The following is a 16,910-nucleotide window of genomic DNA, read 5'->3' as shown; positions in this document are numbered from 1 at the left end:
GTTGCAGAAAAGCTCCCTTGTTTGCAATCCTGGGTTCTTTTTGGGGATTGCTGTAATATAGGAGGTTTAACTGTAGCTGTTGCTTCATTTCAGTATCCATGACAGATGTTGCTCCACCAGCCATTTTATCCTATCATTGGTGCTTTGCCTCCAGGCTCCTATTTAAGCCTTGCTAGAGCCTTTATCAGTAGCAGCACAAGTTTACACTTTTAGCAGGGGTGTCGCAGCACCAATCTTCTTTGGAGAAGAAGGCCTATGTGGCTGCATAACACTTCATAATGTACTAGAAGACCCTACCATACCATGGAATATTGACGGGGAAAAATTACAACAATTAGTGTCATAGTAAATGGATGTGTCTCATAGGAGTTGATAGGACGTAGCAATGAACAGAGCCTGAAGTGACAAAAAGAATTTTTAACAATGGTATCTAAAATGTAGCTTCGTTATAGAAAAAGTAATATGAAATCAGTTTTATAAATTACCCAGAAAAATTTCTTAATTTTAGGTGTGCTGGAGACTACTCTTGTCCAAATCAGACTTTAAGTAGAAAACACACTTGGAGAAATATTTTCAGATTAATTGAGATTAAACTTATTTTGCCCCTGCTACACATTCTTGATGTAGACTAGGTAGGTATTTAGCGACTAACCTGCTGATGCACACATGCCTGCTGCACACACTGCCGATATGCAGGCAAGGTACAGCTTTCTTACCTAAATATGCACTGATCACAATTTGTATCCTTACTTTCCTGATCAGGTCTTGCCAAGAGATCAAAGCACAACATTGGTTTATAAGTTTCACTCTCAACTGAACGAAAACTGTGTCTTGTGGAAGGTTCTTGCACCAATTTTCCCCTCTTAAAGAGTCCCAAACTAGAAAACTTTTCTTAATAACAATATATAACAATCCCAGTTCCTACTATAATTCTTTGTTAAACTAGCACTCAGTGCTAGTTTACATATGCCTGTAAATTGTATGGATTCTTCCCTTCTTTTTCAAAGTGACTCATTTGTTCAAGCCATTTTTTGTGTTCTTATTTCATTAAAAGCTTTTTAATGCCACATTCTGGAAGGAGGTGCAGAGACCACAGTCAAGTCTCTCACCTAGATAACTTGCAGCATTTAATCTATCCTTTGAGACTCGTTTTTTGTGTGCATCATCTCCTTTTGTTAAAGATGGTTTGAAATAGAAATGTACCCAAGCTCCATGGGAGAGAGGCCTGCAGTGGCATCCATGGTTTGTTTTGCTTTATTTCTTCTGTTGAGAATCAAAGCTTAACACAGAACCCAGGAAGTAGAGAGGCATTTTTCTGTTAACTAGACTCCAATTTTCTAGTAGCAGGGGAAAGCTGGTCTTCATTATAAAGCCAACCCATAAGTGGCAAGGCTTAAGTATTCTAGTTTAGCCATGATGAACTCAGGAAGAGATTAGGCAGTCACATGGGCAGCTTCCGGAGAAGCCCAGCATCCCCTTATATTGGGGACCATGGTTTGGTCGTTAGCAAGTTAGAGCTGCATATTCTCATTCTCCCAGGACTGGCGATAAATGAGGTGGGAGACCAGAGAAGAGCTGGATGCCAGCCATCCCAGTGGAATACGGAGGATACTAGGAAGGTTGGTTTTGTGGTGGAGCAAAGCAACTGGAAGAAGGCTGGAAGTATGATACTAGAAATTATGACCATTTCATCAGCTATCTAAAAGCAGCAGGTGACTAATGTGAGTGGAAATGAGACAGATTGCTGCAGCCAGATCTCTGTATAAATACACTGCAATATCAGGACAAACCTCATTGCATGCAAAGCTGACCACTTCTGTAAAAATCGGGGTTGTCCCATATTCCACAGAAGGCTTCTCTGCAGCTCAGAGATTAGGGCATCATGGTTTTGATTTTAACAGAGAGGGAGCATTGGCAAGTCTCTCCTCCATGGTCCCTGAATCAGGTACTGTGATGCTGCTAATGTTATTTTTGCTTCTTTCTCTTCATATAAAGATAAAATGCTTTTCAAGTGAAGTTTCTAGTCGTCTCTAAGAAAGGTTCTCAGCATAGTATCAGTACACAATTCTGTGAAATTTTCAGTTTAATGGAAATATATTTCCTTGTATTAGTTTTGAGATAAGTTCTGAGTTCCACCTAGTGCGTGAAAATATTACCTCATATAAAGAGCCACTTTTCCTTTCTAGTAGCTTTTGCACACAGCAGCACAGAAACTCTTGAGGTAAAAGCCACTGAATGTAGGTAAAGTGTCTTCCGCAAGTATCTGTATTTGCATGTATGAAGTGCAAACACACACACACATACATACGTACACATAACATCACTCAGGCTGACAACGGATGTACCTAGAAATATTCTCCAGCACCACCACCACGCTCGGTTATGTGGTTCTTCCTAGAAATAAAAAAACAAAATTTTGATCAGTTTTGTGTGTATAAACCACCAAAGAAATGAATGGTTCTTTACTTTCTACCTTACTGTTGGTGCAAAATCTTCCTTTCTTCAAATCACAAATGTTTTAACATCAAAAAGAAGAGCTCATGATCTGAAATAACAACTTGATAGTGGATGCTATGTGTGATCAGGACTTGACTCTACTATAAATAGGTATTTTTTCTTGATGGTTTAACTAATGAAATAGGAAGGACTATCTTTACACTTTTCAGGAAGCAGCTAATTAAGCATGCCTCTGAATCTGAGACAAATGTAAGTAAAAGGATAAAATTGGTGCTACTGTGTGCTTTTCATGAGACTCATAGCACTCAAAAGGATGTTGTCTATATGTATGTATTAAACTTCTGGTCAATAAATGAAGTGCTTTCTAAAATCCACCAGGGTAGTTTGGTTCACTTTTACTGTAAAAGGAAAACTATTTTAATATTTCTATAAAAAGACAAAATATAACTGTCTTTCTCTAAGAAACATTCTCACCAGCCATACCTACTTCTGTGATGAACTGCAAACAGCTACATAGTAGTGGAAGAACCACTACTCAAAAAAAGGAATAAAATCAATATAATTATTCAGACTGATGCTGTCCCTGGGAACATTGCATAATATAAAGATTATTACCTGTCTCCGTTACAGTTAACAATGTTAATAAGTCTTCAGAGACAGAGTCCAGGCTTTCCCTGTAAACCCAGAATGCTCAGTGAATATTTTAAGGACAGTGTTAGGAAAATACAGTAAGGCAGTCCCCAGCAGGCAAAGCAAGTGTGCTACGCTTCCAAACCAGGGATGAAAGATATGTTGAAGTCACAATTCTAAGTCTGAAAAACCCATGTTACTGTCAGTTGTCTTGGCATTATTGCGTCTCATGGACAAGTGGGTTTTGGAAAGGTTCTCTCCCCATGCTGGAGGTTGCTGTGAAAAGTGATGCAGAGATGGGGAGCAGTCCCACAGTAGCAGCTGTGCAGCTGATTTGTGTTGGTGTGTGGAGGACCAGAGCAGGCCCACAGCCTGGCTGCACATACCTGCACAGCACAGAGAAAATATCTGAATAAACCTTTACATCTCTGAGCTAAAAGTTATGGATATAGGATAGTTATAGTTATGGATATAGGATACAAAAGCAGAAGAAACAGTTATCTCTTTTCACGTTGTCCAATTTTTTTCATTCGTTTCTATGCACAAACTTTCACAACATTTCAAATCACATAATTTAATTACAGTTCTGACTGCCTCCAGCCCGGTTTCCTTCTGCTCAGTAAAGGAGAAGGGAGGGGAAATCAGCATTCCTGCAAGGCTCACCCTTGGGAGCAGAATGGGATGGGATGAGGAGTGGGCCCTGGTTCCATACCCGCCGCCCTCTTGGAGCCCCTGGTTCTGTAGGGATGAGAGAAGCATAGCAAAATGCCTTCTCTCTGAAGTGAAAGGAAGATGCAGGGCCACAGTCTGACTCACTGGCTGGTGGATTAAAGAGTGCCAGGAAGCATTTGTGGGTACTGGAGCTCAATTGTCTATACTGTTAAATTATTAGAATGGTTCCTGGCACGGTTTTGAATTATGCCAACTAGCCTTCCCCCAGACAGTTCCTAGGCACAGTTAAGCATGGACCAAAGACCATTCCCAATAAGCAGTTTGCATGCGGTCACCTTTTTTTGGAGGCTTGAGAATTTAGTAACATGTACATAGACCACTCTGTGCCTGTTGGTCTCCGTGCCAAAGGAACGTTTCCTGTCCCATTTAATTTCCCAGCACAGACATAGCCACTGTGTTACAGTCTGATCCCTGCTTTGTTCCTGTAGCTGTGCAACTGGGCATTGGTCTGTACTTAAAGTCTGTGGCAAACCGAAATGTAGTCTTTTGTGTCTCTGTTACTCAACCCCATCCCTAAACCTCTGTTTGTCTTTTTTGAACTGTATGCTATTCAGACAGCAACTATATTTGGAAAGGGCTGTGCTTTGCACAGATCCCTTTAAATTAAGCAGATATCCAGAAGTGAAAATCTGCTCTGTAAAGTAAATGGAAATTAACTGAGACAGACAATGATGCCTAGATCTTGGGTTTGCAGTGCTACTGAACAGATATGTACCATAATTTGATTTTACATCAGAAATAGGTATCATGAAGTGCAGGAGTGAACCTCCTGGGGCTAGGTGGTCCCAGATAGCAGTGTCTGTCAGGTATAATAAGGCAAACAGCTTTATTTCAGAGAAAAATTATCCTTCTTCAGACTGTAATTACAGCTTTCCCCTTATTTCTTACTGAGCACATTCCCATCTTCAGCAAGTCCAACACAGCACTGGTACAATTTTGCAGATGTTCTTACCTTTCTCATGCCTCTTAGATATATATTTCATTTGTTTTCATTCTGGCATGCTGCCTAAATCTATTGATATTTAAATTATAAAAAGCAGCACTAGCTACTGATGTTGTTCTTTAACTGTTATCATCCCATCTGGATAGTAGAGTCACAAAATGTACAGTGGAAATGGAGTATAGTTTCTCCTTTAGGTCCCAATGCAAATTATTCCCAGTTTTCTTGTATGTAGACTGATCTGTAGAAAATATAAAAGTCATGGTATCCTGGGGACTGGCAGAAAAAGCAGAAAAGCTAAAGGCTGGTTAAAGGGGAAAAGGAGCTAATTTGGTTCTGGAGCATTTGGGGGCAGCTGGAAGAAGAGGAAACCAAGTATGACATTCTGGGGATCTTGGGGTGCTCAGGAAGCAGACCATGTCTACTTGGCTGTTTGTACATGTGCAGCACCGGATTAAGCATGTTTGGTGACATCAGGGAATCACTGGCACATGGCAGAGCTGGGAGAGGAGCTAGGGGACAGCTGAAAGAAAACGGGCTGGAGCAAGAGAGGGGATAAAGAAGCTGGGTGGGTAAGGGGAAGGGAGGAGGCAACAGAAGGAAGTTCATTAGCTGAGAGGACTAAAATGCAGCATGCTCTCTGAGGCCTGCAACCTCAGGGGTAGACGGGAGCCTTGCACTGCATTAGGATCTCTGTCAGTGTGTGAGCACAAATGCCTTTTCCTGCAGAGTGGTCACCAACTGCCACATTACAAGTGGCAAATTTTCAGGGCCAGCAGAATTTAAGCAAAGTATAACAGTACAGAAGTTTGAGATTTTGGTCCTAAAAAGGGGGCTGTGTCAGGAAGCAGCACCGAAGTGCCGTGCATGCTCGCTGCTGTGCATGGAGAGCGCGTCTTACCGGTGATGTGGCTTACCTAAGCAAAGCATTTTTTCATTCTAAGTCAGAACCATACTAAAGAGGAAGCGATGATCTAGTTGTTCAGCCACCATATCCTGTGTTCAGAATAATTTTCGTTTCTACTTATCTGCAAATGTTAATGGAATGTCCACAAATATTTTCTTGGTTTCTATGGTAAGCAAAAGGGAGTGTGAAACTCTGTGTCAGAAGCACTACATCATCTGCACACCCCATGCTTTGCAGAAGGCCCTGAGCAATGCAGAAGCCATATGTGGCATTACTTGTGTGCAAACTGACAGTTAGTAAACGTTGAGTCCTTTCATGTTCAGGTTTTGAAACACAGACTTGCATATTACAAACTGTGTTACTTGATCACTTTTATAATTGCCATAATGGTAGAGCATATCAGAACAGCACTTCACTGATCACTTCCTCTCTGACTACAAAGCCATCAGGCAGTTGCTGGAATTGAGCTGCAAGACTTTGGAAGTCTTTCTTAAGGTTTAAGTTTCCAAATTACTGAGAAACCAAATCTCCCGCTCCCCTGCAAACACGTGCACTGAGGGCAGCAGGGTGCGCGCTGGGGAGCTGTGCCAGCGTGCGGCCACGTGGGAGAGGCAGCCGGCGTGCTGCGTGCCTGCGGCCTTCTGGAAGCAGCAGTGCAGGGCATGCCGAGCTGCGAGGCGCCTTTTGGGAGCAGTGTGGCCCCTGTGCTGCATTTCCCAGGAAATGGCACTTAGGGTGGAGCGTACGTTGTCAGAAGGGCTCACCGAGCTGTCTCACATACATCCCCACAGTCCTTAATGTGGAACTGGAGGAAATAAAGCGTTTTTTCGCTTCGTATGAGAAGAGCCGAGAGGGTCTCAAACTGGGAATGGTGGGTTGCGTGGGTATTTCCACTTGGCACATTATAACAAGTTGAACTTGTTGTATTTGATTTCTCAAACCAATGTTTCTTCAGAAAGATTTTCCACAAGTTTCCTGAGAAAGTGCAGATCAGGGCTTAAGAGAGAGATTCTGCTTCACCAAAACCCTGCACTTATTGTAGGAGTAACTGTCTCTGGTTCAGGTAGGGCAGCTCCAGTAAAAATTCCCTGACCTTGTGCTACGTATATGTCTTCTGTCCCGGTTGTGAATCTCTGGAGAAACCTTACCTTTTTTCATAGGCTGGGAAACATTTTGGAAAAACATCATTGGTACACTACCCAATCAGGAACGAGGTAAATAAATAGTGCTCAGTTTCCATACAGGAATCTGTTTATGCGGACAGGTAGCTGGAATTGAGGTTGCCGGTGCGGTACTTTGCACCGTGTTATTGAACTGTTTCAAAGACAAATTTTATGAATAGAGATCAAAGCGTTTAAGAGGACTGTTAGCAAATATGACCACTTGTGCAAATATCCGTGAACCTCCCTTGAGTAGCCTTTCAGTAGTTCCAAAGTCTGTCGGGGCATGTAATGATCGTAATAAATGCTGTATTTGCTTTTGTTTCTGCTGGCTTTGACCAGTAGATTCAACTGATTGCTTCCATTGTTATTTATGCTTATATGGTTATCATTTGGAAAAAAAAAAAAAACAACACTCTTGTTATACATATCTTTATACCAGTTTTGAAATTCATTCTAGTTAACATAATTTTTAAGTTATTTTTGTGTTATCAATGCACTTCATTCTTCTTTTTTTTTGCTTTGTCATGCTTCTCCTGAGCACTGCATTTCCCAATACTTACTTTTGTGTTAGTTGGAGAAAGAAACTACTAATTTTTGATATCCTTTCTGCCCATGAGTTAGTATTGACAGAAATTTAAATTATAGCACACACTGAGAATATATTGCCATTTAGCTGACAATCCTGTGTTGTATTATAAGCACATGCACGCAGGAGCAGGATACTCCTGTGGCTCTGAGATTATATGTTAGCTACATAATAGATCTAAGGAAGCTCTTTGTGTTCTTCTGTAAATATACTGAAGATACAGTCAGCCTCATCTGTATTTGGTTGATTTGTGAGAAACAAAGGAGTAAACATAAACTGTCCCATCGCTGTTGTGGGTTCAGTATACAGGACTCATCAAACTCCATCAATGGAGCCGTGTCAGTGAAATTCCAGCTGTGTCTCTACAACACATTGCAACGTGAATGGCTGCCTGAAAGCAGGCACTTTACATGGCATATGTCCCTGGAAAAGACTATATCATTTGGAAATAAATTGTGGGAGGAGTTAGTGCTGCTGTTACCCATGGCACATGAACAGAGACAGTCACAGAGCTGAAGGTCAGGAACCTGCCAAGGATCCCAGTGCTATGCTGCTTGGGTGAAAACAAAGACAACATAAGGATCTTGGTGTCCAAGGACACCACAATGCACAGCACTGAATGTCTTTTGTAATGGACAGCTTTGGGGAGGTTTTAACTTAAAACGTATCCATCTGCTAAAATAATAAATGTCTTCAGTTCAATATGAAGAAAGAACTTTTGAAACAGGTAGGACACATTTACCCAAGTTGGCCAGTCCAGCTCCATTAACACCATTCCTTTTGCAAGAAAAAAAAAATACTTGCTGAACTATGAAGAGCTTAGGATAAACATGGGCAACAGGTTCTGATTTATCTCGTAGCTAAACCTACAGGATTCTTTAACTTTCTGGCTTCCAATTTGGCACTTGGGTGATGACACCCAGGAAGTCTAATAAAGTGGTTAAGAAAAGCAGCCCTTGATCAACAAGTTTAATGTTTGCTCTACAGAGAATCTGAACATCCACTGGAAAACATTTGGGTTCTGTAAGTTGCATAAGGTTCAAAGAGCTGTTCTGACAGAGATACTGTAGTATCATGCCAATGCTTAACTGTGATACTACATTTTTGTTGTACTGTTGAACTGCTCTGTTCTGGAGAAATGGCACTACCTGATTTGTTGTTATTGCAGCTTACCCACATGCTTCTCCATGCAAGACCCTGGTCAAATAAGATTGCCTGAATCTGTGGGGCTTTGCTGTTTGGATGAAGCTAAATTGCATCTGTGTACAGTAACACTTCTGAGGTTTTAGTTCTACAGCTAAGCTTGCTGTAACTTACCTTTCATTTTGTTTTTCAGGTTGTTACTTTGTGGTATAGAGCTCCTGAAGTTTTGCTTCAGTCCAGCTATGCAACACCAGTTGATCTTTGGAGTGTTGGTTGCATATTTGCAGAAATGTTCCGTCGAAAGTAAGAAATGCTACTTTACTTTCTTCTTTTTTTTTTTTTTTTTTAATTTGAAAGTTAAAAGAATGTGCAGTGATTTCTGGCACAATACCTTGGATCATGTTAATGTTGGAAAGGACTGGTAGGACTGATAGGATGCTTCATTTACAGCACAGAACATAAGCATCTGTTGCAAATTCATACCTTTCACAATTTTGGAGTCTTTCAGTAGGAGTCTCCCTGAGCTCTTGGTAAAGTGTATACAAGCAATGTATTTCTGTTACACCTGAATCCAAATGCAGATAAATATGAGCTAGAGGAGCTGTTGATTATTTTGAGTAAAGCTGCATTCTAGAAAGGGCTCAGCATTCACCAGAGTCTTCTTGCTCTGGTGTTTGCATTAGACCATCAGTTGTTTGCTCATAGTCCTCACTTGGCATATCTGAGATTTTGGAAGTCATTGTAAAGTTGATTTCTGGAAACAGAGGTAGGAATTTGAAGAATGAGCTCTTTTGCTAGGGTGCAGGGGAACGGAGACAGTTAAATGCAGGTTAAAAAGAAAAAAAAGATTAAAGATTGGCTGATTCAATTAAAGTAACAATCAGAACTATTTTGCTATGAAATATTGTAGCTAGATGGAGTTGATTTGTGAATGCAAGAGAAATATGTGTGCTATCATTCCCTGTGGTAGTACACTGAGATTGAGACTGTAGGGTGTGAAGAGGAACAACCCCTCAAGAACCTTAGCAAGATAGACCTGTCTCAATATTAACCCAAACACATGCATTTCCATTGAGTTCATTGCAAAAAGTCTGCGTGATCTTCTTAGAGAAACTGTATGTATAATTTTGATACACCTATACTGTTAAATCAAAGAATATACATAAAGAAAACAGGAGAGAAAATGATAACACTGAGAGGTATAAAAAACAAAATCAGTACAATTTAAAAGACAAAGCCATACTACGAGGGCCTTGAGAAACAGCTATTTAAAAGCTGCAGATTGAGATGAATTTATAGTGTGAAGTTCAAAATACAAGTTGGAATCTTGCAAAAGAACTTTGAGATTCCACTATTTATTAATATTAGTATATGGAAAAATCATTTTTCTTGGGCTTCTTGCCTGGTCAAGTGGCCTGGGTAGAATTAGTACACTCCACCCTCTCTGTGTCTGACTCAGAAATGAAGTCAGAAGATGAGAGAAAAGAAGAATGTGGATTTTAGGAGGATCAATTGAGCCCTTCCTTGCTTTCAACTTTAAAAAATGTAGTCCTATCTCATATACTGCCAGGTTCACGATGGCATTAAGCCGTTGATTTTTTTTTCTGATAATAGCAGCAGAGTCAACAGCTGTGATACAGGACAAAACAAATGAACACAGAACTTTATTACTTTCTCAAAGCTCTCATTTTTTCTCATTTAATTTGTGGCATTCTGGCAGATTAAAAATATTACCATATGCAAGCACCACCAATTTAATTTCATTTTTGTGAAATTATGATTCCCAAAGTATCACTGACTCCAAATCCCAAAGTACAACACAGTAAATTTAATTAAGGACAGTTAAATTTTCTGTTGGTTTACAAATGCAAATATTATATTAATATTACAAAATCAGAGTTTTTTTTTAAGGGAAATGTGATCTTACTTCAAGTACAGTTTGATAAAACCAGAACTTCTATTATTCCTGCCAAATGCAGGGTCAGTCTGACATTTCTAGTCCTAAATTTGGGAGACTGTCAAAAACTGTAGAAGTCAGTCATCTGCCAAGTCTGTATGTACTATGTTGTTTCACTGGAAGCAGTATGACTTTCACATCCTTCAGTATCTAAGCGTGATTTGGAATACTAACCTAAAACCTCATTGCCATAAAGCTATAATGACCAGCACTGAGTGCTATCTCCATGGTTGTACTGGCTTAATGTTGCAAAACTCCCTGTATGATATATATTGTTTTTCTGATTTTCTTCATGGATTGCAAAAGAAAGCCCATGTTACTGTGATCTTGGTAGCAATAAACTGTGAAATTTTGCAAACTTCATGGATTATTTCCAAAATATTAAATAAATGGAACAGCTAATTCTGAAAAATGGTAGTGCCCTTGAGTAATCACCCATCTGCATTTCCACTAGTGCTCATAGAGTAAGGTATGACAGTGTAACTAAAACTTAGAAGTCATGTTGGTTTGACATTAAGACAACTCATTGTTTTACTGTGTTCTTGTTTCCTTCTTTCCCTACTCTATTGTCCTTTGAAAGATCTTAAAGCTTTTTTAAGAAATAGACTGAGACTCCTTTGGGTCTTTTGCTATTACAGATATTTAACTTTTTTGGAAATAAAACACTATAAATAAATAAAGCATCACAAAATATATCAGAATTCTGTTTATGCCAAGCAAACATTCAAAAGTGCAGACACTTTTTATCTAGAATTTACTAGAATACAGTTTTGTAGGTAGTTACAGGCACAGTCGGGGTTCTGTAGGTTTGGACAGGTATGGGAGGGAAGTGAGCTCTGTATGACTCGTCCAGCATTGCTATATTAGAGATAGCCATGTCTCTAAGTGGAAAGCACTTTATTTAATTTAAACCACTCTTAATTCAAACCAGTATAGGACAAATGCAAAAAAGATGTATTAAAAAAAAAAAGATACAAAACACATGAAGGCAGATATTGGAGTTCATATACACAAATAAATAAATATATGTCTAACACAGAGAATAAATTTGTACATATTGGCTGATTCAGTTGGCCAAATGGCACTTCTCAGCTGAGGACTAAAGTCCTAAAATCTGAGATTTCTATAACATCATAGCTATCTTTAAAACCTACACATTTTGTTACAGTGCAGATTTGTAGGCTTCTGTGCTTCAGTGTGTACCTACTAGCATCTCAGCTCATCAGGTTTGTGGGCATGAAAATTGGGAGTGTATGAATGAATAAAGACTGTGTCCTGAAGCCCAGCTGCTGATGAAAGCAGCCCCAAATGAAGCATTACTTTCAGATTTCCTTATAGGATAGTTTCAGTTTTTTTAATCTCATATCTAGTCAAGTAGATTTCCATCATTTGTAGCCATATTTGGGTGGACTGTCCTTAGCTGACAAACATGTAAATTTATTTATCACAGTAGCTCCTTTCTTGATTTAAAAGCTGAGGTCCATTGATAATAATGACCAATAAAGAAAATTGTGCAGTATGTTTTTGTTTGCTTTGGTATCACAGAACCTTTAACAGATAAAGCCGGAAAGTGGGCCTAATGGCATAGGGTATCCTTTGGCATAGTGAGAAGATAGACTGGAAGTCTGCATGTCTTGTCTCAGCCCAGAGAATATTGAGCTATTTGCATTAATCTTGTTTCTACAAAACATGACCAAGTAATATATTTAGGTAAAAAAACAAGGATTAATACTGAGCATTTTCCTTGCCAGTAGGAAAGGATCTTGTACCTCCTATTCAATGAACAATTCAGTAAGGAGTAAGGCAAGTTTGGGAGTAGGTCCTTACTTCTTCTGGACACATGGAACTCTTCCAGCTGGCTGGAGGACTGAGGGCGGCTCCGAAGTGGAAGCCATGACCAGTGGTTTAGGGGAGGGAAGGGCTGTCTCTCTTCTTGCTTGGATTACGTAGTACTTAATCAAGGTGAATGAGTGTGAGAGGAGAAGGGAAGAAGACTGAAATCTGAATCTGGGTGAAACAATCTATAAGAAAAAGCAACTGTTGCTGGTCTTGGACTCTCTTCTGAGCAGGTATTCTTGAGAAAAAGTGTTTCATCACTTAGTTCTTAGTTATTCATATGGACCTAGTCTTCAAAATGACAGTCCTGTATGATTTCAGTCCTGCATAGATTAGTATGTTAGTAAGTATGTATGCAGGATAAATGAGCCAGATTTCTGTATAACAATTCCAGATAGACAAATGTAACAATAAAACTGAGTAAACAACTTTGCATTTATTTGTAGTAAATGTGGAACTAAAAATCATCAGAAAAGCTCATTAGGTTTCTGTAGCCTGTTCTTCAGTCAAGCTGAAGAAGTCATGCATCTGAGAGCAGTGTTCTGAATGCATGTGCAGTCTTCAGTAATGTTACAGGTATCTATTCAAACACAAACCTTAAAAGACGCTCCTTTCCCAGAAAACGTTTCCACCTCTCCAAACCAAAAACTGAAACAGTATTACCTCAGTTCCTCTAGTTTTATCCAGCCATGAGGGAAATTAATTCCATTTGCGTGGACATCTTACTGAGACCATTCATGCACCGGCTCCACGGTATTTTAATCAGCCTACTGTTGGTACGATCATCAGGCCCAGAATTTCTTAAGCCACAATACTGGTGCAAATAGTATGAGGTTATTATTTATTCAGTTTTGAATATTAAATCATGCTCTTAGCAGTTGCTCTTTTTTCAGCTTACTCCACCAGCACCTAATAAATGTGGGACAGTCATTGCATTGCCAACCATATTTGAAGATTGTGTCAGTGGATAAGAGATTCGTAACTCTACAAAAACACCTATGATGGGACAAGTTTCCTGGTGGACCCAAGGAAACACACAAAGAGAAATAAGCAGTAACTGTATAAGTCAACTTTTAATAGTATGAATGTGTCCACTTAGAGGAACTGCATCATTGTGTGCAGAAAAGCCATGAGCCCAGGATCTTGTTGCTTGTGACAGTGTGTAGAGATGTGATACAATCAAACTGTAGAGCCTATCTTGTCATCCTTTGATCATCATGGTGATCATGCTGTGATATGAGTTCCCTATAATTATAAGCAAAACGTATAACTGTTTTTTAAAAGCTAGCCTTGCACTCATATTCATTCTTAGATACAATAGTTGTAACAAAATCTTTCAAACTAAATCTAATAAAAGATCTTTATTCACTTTTCCAGACAAGTTATAGGTTATTCATAGAATTTTAAAAGCAGTTGTCAGATCCACTGCACACTTTTTTTTTTGTGTTGAATCTGGAAGCAAATGATAGGATAGGTCTTTGGAAGGAGATGTGTTACTCACCTGTCCCCAGCTTCCACATTTGTGAGCAAGGGAAGAGCAATCAACTCAACCTTGTCTCAGTTAATGCTGTGAAATGAATACCATTGAGTGGTTTCAGAAAAAAAATAGTCAACCTGAAATAGAACACCTGTTTTTGAGTTGTCTCCAAAAACTGAAGCTGGAAAGGGGAGTTTGAACTTCTATTACTGACTGAAAAGAATAATTCTTTTAGATGGATCACGTGGTAGAGTCTTGGCTTCAATGAAATTATTGTTGAAATTAACCCTGACTTCAAAGAGGCTTGTAACCTCTCTGTAAACAATTTAGTGGGACAGAATGGCACAAAACGTGGAAGAGCTAATCTCTGTTAATGTGTGTAAGTACAACACCTAAGCACTTAGCTGGAGAAATCCCTCTTCAAGATAGTATTGCAAACTGGCAAGGAGAGGGTATTGCTTAGGTTGTCCTGGTTCCATGGTTTGTGCTTCTTGCAGTGATCCTGTACAAGCTTTTTGTTGTCTTCTCCATGAAATAAACCTTGATAGGTAACTCTCGGGGACCGTGAGATTTTCATTCAAAATAAGGGTTGCAGTGTGGGAGATATGAACAGTCACTTGAACAGATGAGACTGGAATTCACAGTATCTGCTCTAGTCTTTGTGAGACTGCAAAGCAGAAGCAAGAGAGTATGTTCAAGCTAAACTTGCAAGAATTTAAATTATTTGGTTATTTTGATATCTTTTGGCCAAAGTATCACCAAATAAACTGTAATTTCAACGGAAACCAGGCTATCACAATGTGACTACTGTATGCATTTATCCAGAGGAGGAGGTACAGGTTTCTGCTATTTACCAGTGGATAACTAAGTAATAACTCTTAACAGAGCTTCCAGGTTCTCCAGTGCTTTGAGTGGGACAGGTGGCTTTCAACTCTGAAGAGATTTGCAGTCTGGCTCATACTTTAGGCTGTTCTAACTAGCATCATTTTCATCATGCCCTCATTTGGTCTGAATTAGCTGTTCCTAGAGGTGTTAATCTCTTGCAGATGCAGTCCTTTAAGGTTGCACTTTGAAAAAACAGGTATATGTCTGTTGACAGACGTTCAACAGTAAAACCACAGGTTCTGAGGTGCCAAAGCATGTTCTTTGTCTGGAAAAAGAAGCAAAGAAGACCGTGGGCTTGGGGAAAGTGGTTCACAGAAATTCTGCTATTGCTGAGAACAGCTTGGATTTTGCATTGCTGGGTCCTCTACTCCAGACACAGCTTGGATTAGTCATTTCTTATGATTCGTTGCTTTGCGTTTGGATGGTGTAGAGGAAGAGACAGTGAATCTGTAAATTTACAAATGCATGCCTGACCAGAAGATTTATATGTTTTGAGTCACTCACTTCAAATTAAGCAAGAGTATGTCATCACTTAAAAAAAAAATAAATCATTAATACTGTTCAAAACTCAAGGCATTGGGGGAGCAGGAGGATTTTTTTAAGTCTGTGATCAACAGTAAAGTATTATATACTAAAACAGTAGCAACAAAATACTATGCCACACAGAGATTGTATGGGGTACATACTCCTGCCACAGCTCAAGTGTATCTGCAGGCAAAGATGTGACTGGAGATAATATGGTTTGGACAAGAAGAAGGCAGAGAAAGCATCTTCAAATAACACACCATTTAGGAAGCTTTCCCTCAACTGGAATCAATGGATCAATGTAGTATGCAATCTGTAGGGTAGGAAATGGTGGAAAAAATCAACAGGATTCTACAGGGAAAAACTATATTTATTTTTGCAATGATCTTTATTAAGAGTGGTTTTGTACATTCTCGGAAGTTGTCATTCAAAGTGGGGTTTTAACTTCTCCCTGTGCGTGAAATCCTGGTCAGGATTATGAGTGAAATCTTGATCATGTTGAACACAGGAGAAAGTTAATGCTGACTGGTGGTAGTGATGGCTTCGTTTTTGTTTTGCCTTTCTATATAACAAAAATGTTGTGAACAAAGCCTGAAAAGAGAGATATTTATGCATCAGTACTGCCACAGAAGGAGTTGTAAAGGCCTTTTAATTCTTTGTCAGTTATTTTCCTGTACTTCAGCATATCTGATGATTTAGTCCTCACTGTTTTTAAGTGGATGCTTAGCTATGCAGCAATAGTATTTCATTTTGCCTACAGGATCCTCTATTTCTCCATGTTATTAGGCCTTTCTTCAGGTCTTAGCTTCACCTGTCCTTTTTGTGCTCCATTCTCATTTTCAACACATTTCTGAAATGCCTTTCAAAAGCAGATAGAGAAGAGAGCTGTAAGATAATTTCATGTCCTCTTTATGTGGGGCAGCGGAAAGAAGTGGATGGATCAGAAAAGAAATTCACGAAAAAGGAAAAAAAAAGGATATTAGAAGAGAAAAACCAACACAGTAGGCAAAAAGCATCAGAGCTAAGTGTGGCTATGAATGGCTGTTTGTAAGTCAGGGTTTACCTATAAACTGACAAACTTCTTAAATGTTTTTGAGAAATAACTGTTCACTTTATCATGCAGCAATTTTAAACACAGACTTCGCAATCATATTATCTGGTGTTTTCCAGTGGACCTTAAACCAACGTATCTAGTGGACCAACAGCTTGAAAATGTAATCATCCACTTGTCTGCTTGCTCACAGTTAGATTTGGGTAGGAGCAAAATTCAAACAACTCCTTTTTTCTTTTTTCTTTTTTTGTTTTTATTTTTGTTTTGCTTTTGGTCTTTATTTTAATAAGCAAAGGTAGATGCTGCAGCTTAGAACTGTAAAAGCTACACAGCTTGATTTGCAGTCTTTGAACCAAGGTACTGTACAATTCTGGCTTGAGTTTGTTTTTGCCATTTTTGGAAATTATCTTGTTTTGTTATAAGAATGATTTAAGTTGCAAGTGTCATTAAAGTTCTCCATAGTCCAGACCAGCTATACTGGGAGAAGGTTCATTCCTTGGAAAGATCTTGTCAGCACTGAAAATTCTGTGCTTTGCATTTTTCCTCCTTTATTCTTCTGCCATTCATGTGCACATGGTCGTGTGGGAGGCTGATGGTTTTTCCAAAGCAGACCTAATAAAA

At 39.2% G+C, this 16,910-nt stretch overlaps 1 protein-coding gene across 1 annotated transcript in view; it reads left to right on the top strand.

Annotated features, from left to right (window-relative positions):
- The window catches only part of CDK6 (cyclin dependent kinase 6), a 108,034-nt gene that overhangs the window by 56,036 nt on the left and 35,088 nt on the right, over positions 1 to 16,910 (top strand). The window contains exon 4 of the mRNA XM_031553890.1: positions 8,752 to 8,861. Coding sequence (XP_031409750.1) covers positions 8,752 to 8,861 — 110 coding nt within the window. The remainder of the gene's footprint in view (positions 1 to 8,751; positions 8,862 to 16,910) is intronic.

This window comes from Meleagris gallopavo, chromosome 6 (genome assembly GCF_000146605.3).
Source record: "Meleagris gallopavo isolate NT-WF06-2002-E0010 breed Aviagen turkey brand Nicholas breeding stock chromosome 6, Turkey_5.1, whole genome shotgun sequence".
Lineage (NCBI taxonomy): Eukaryota > Metazoa > Chordata > Aves > Galliformes > Phasianidae > Meleagris > Meleagris gallopavo.
This window is presented reverse-complemented; position numbering and strand designations above follow the sequence as displayed.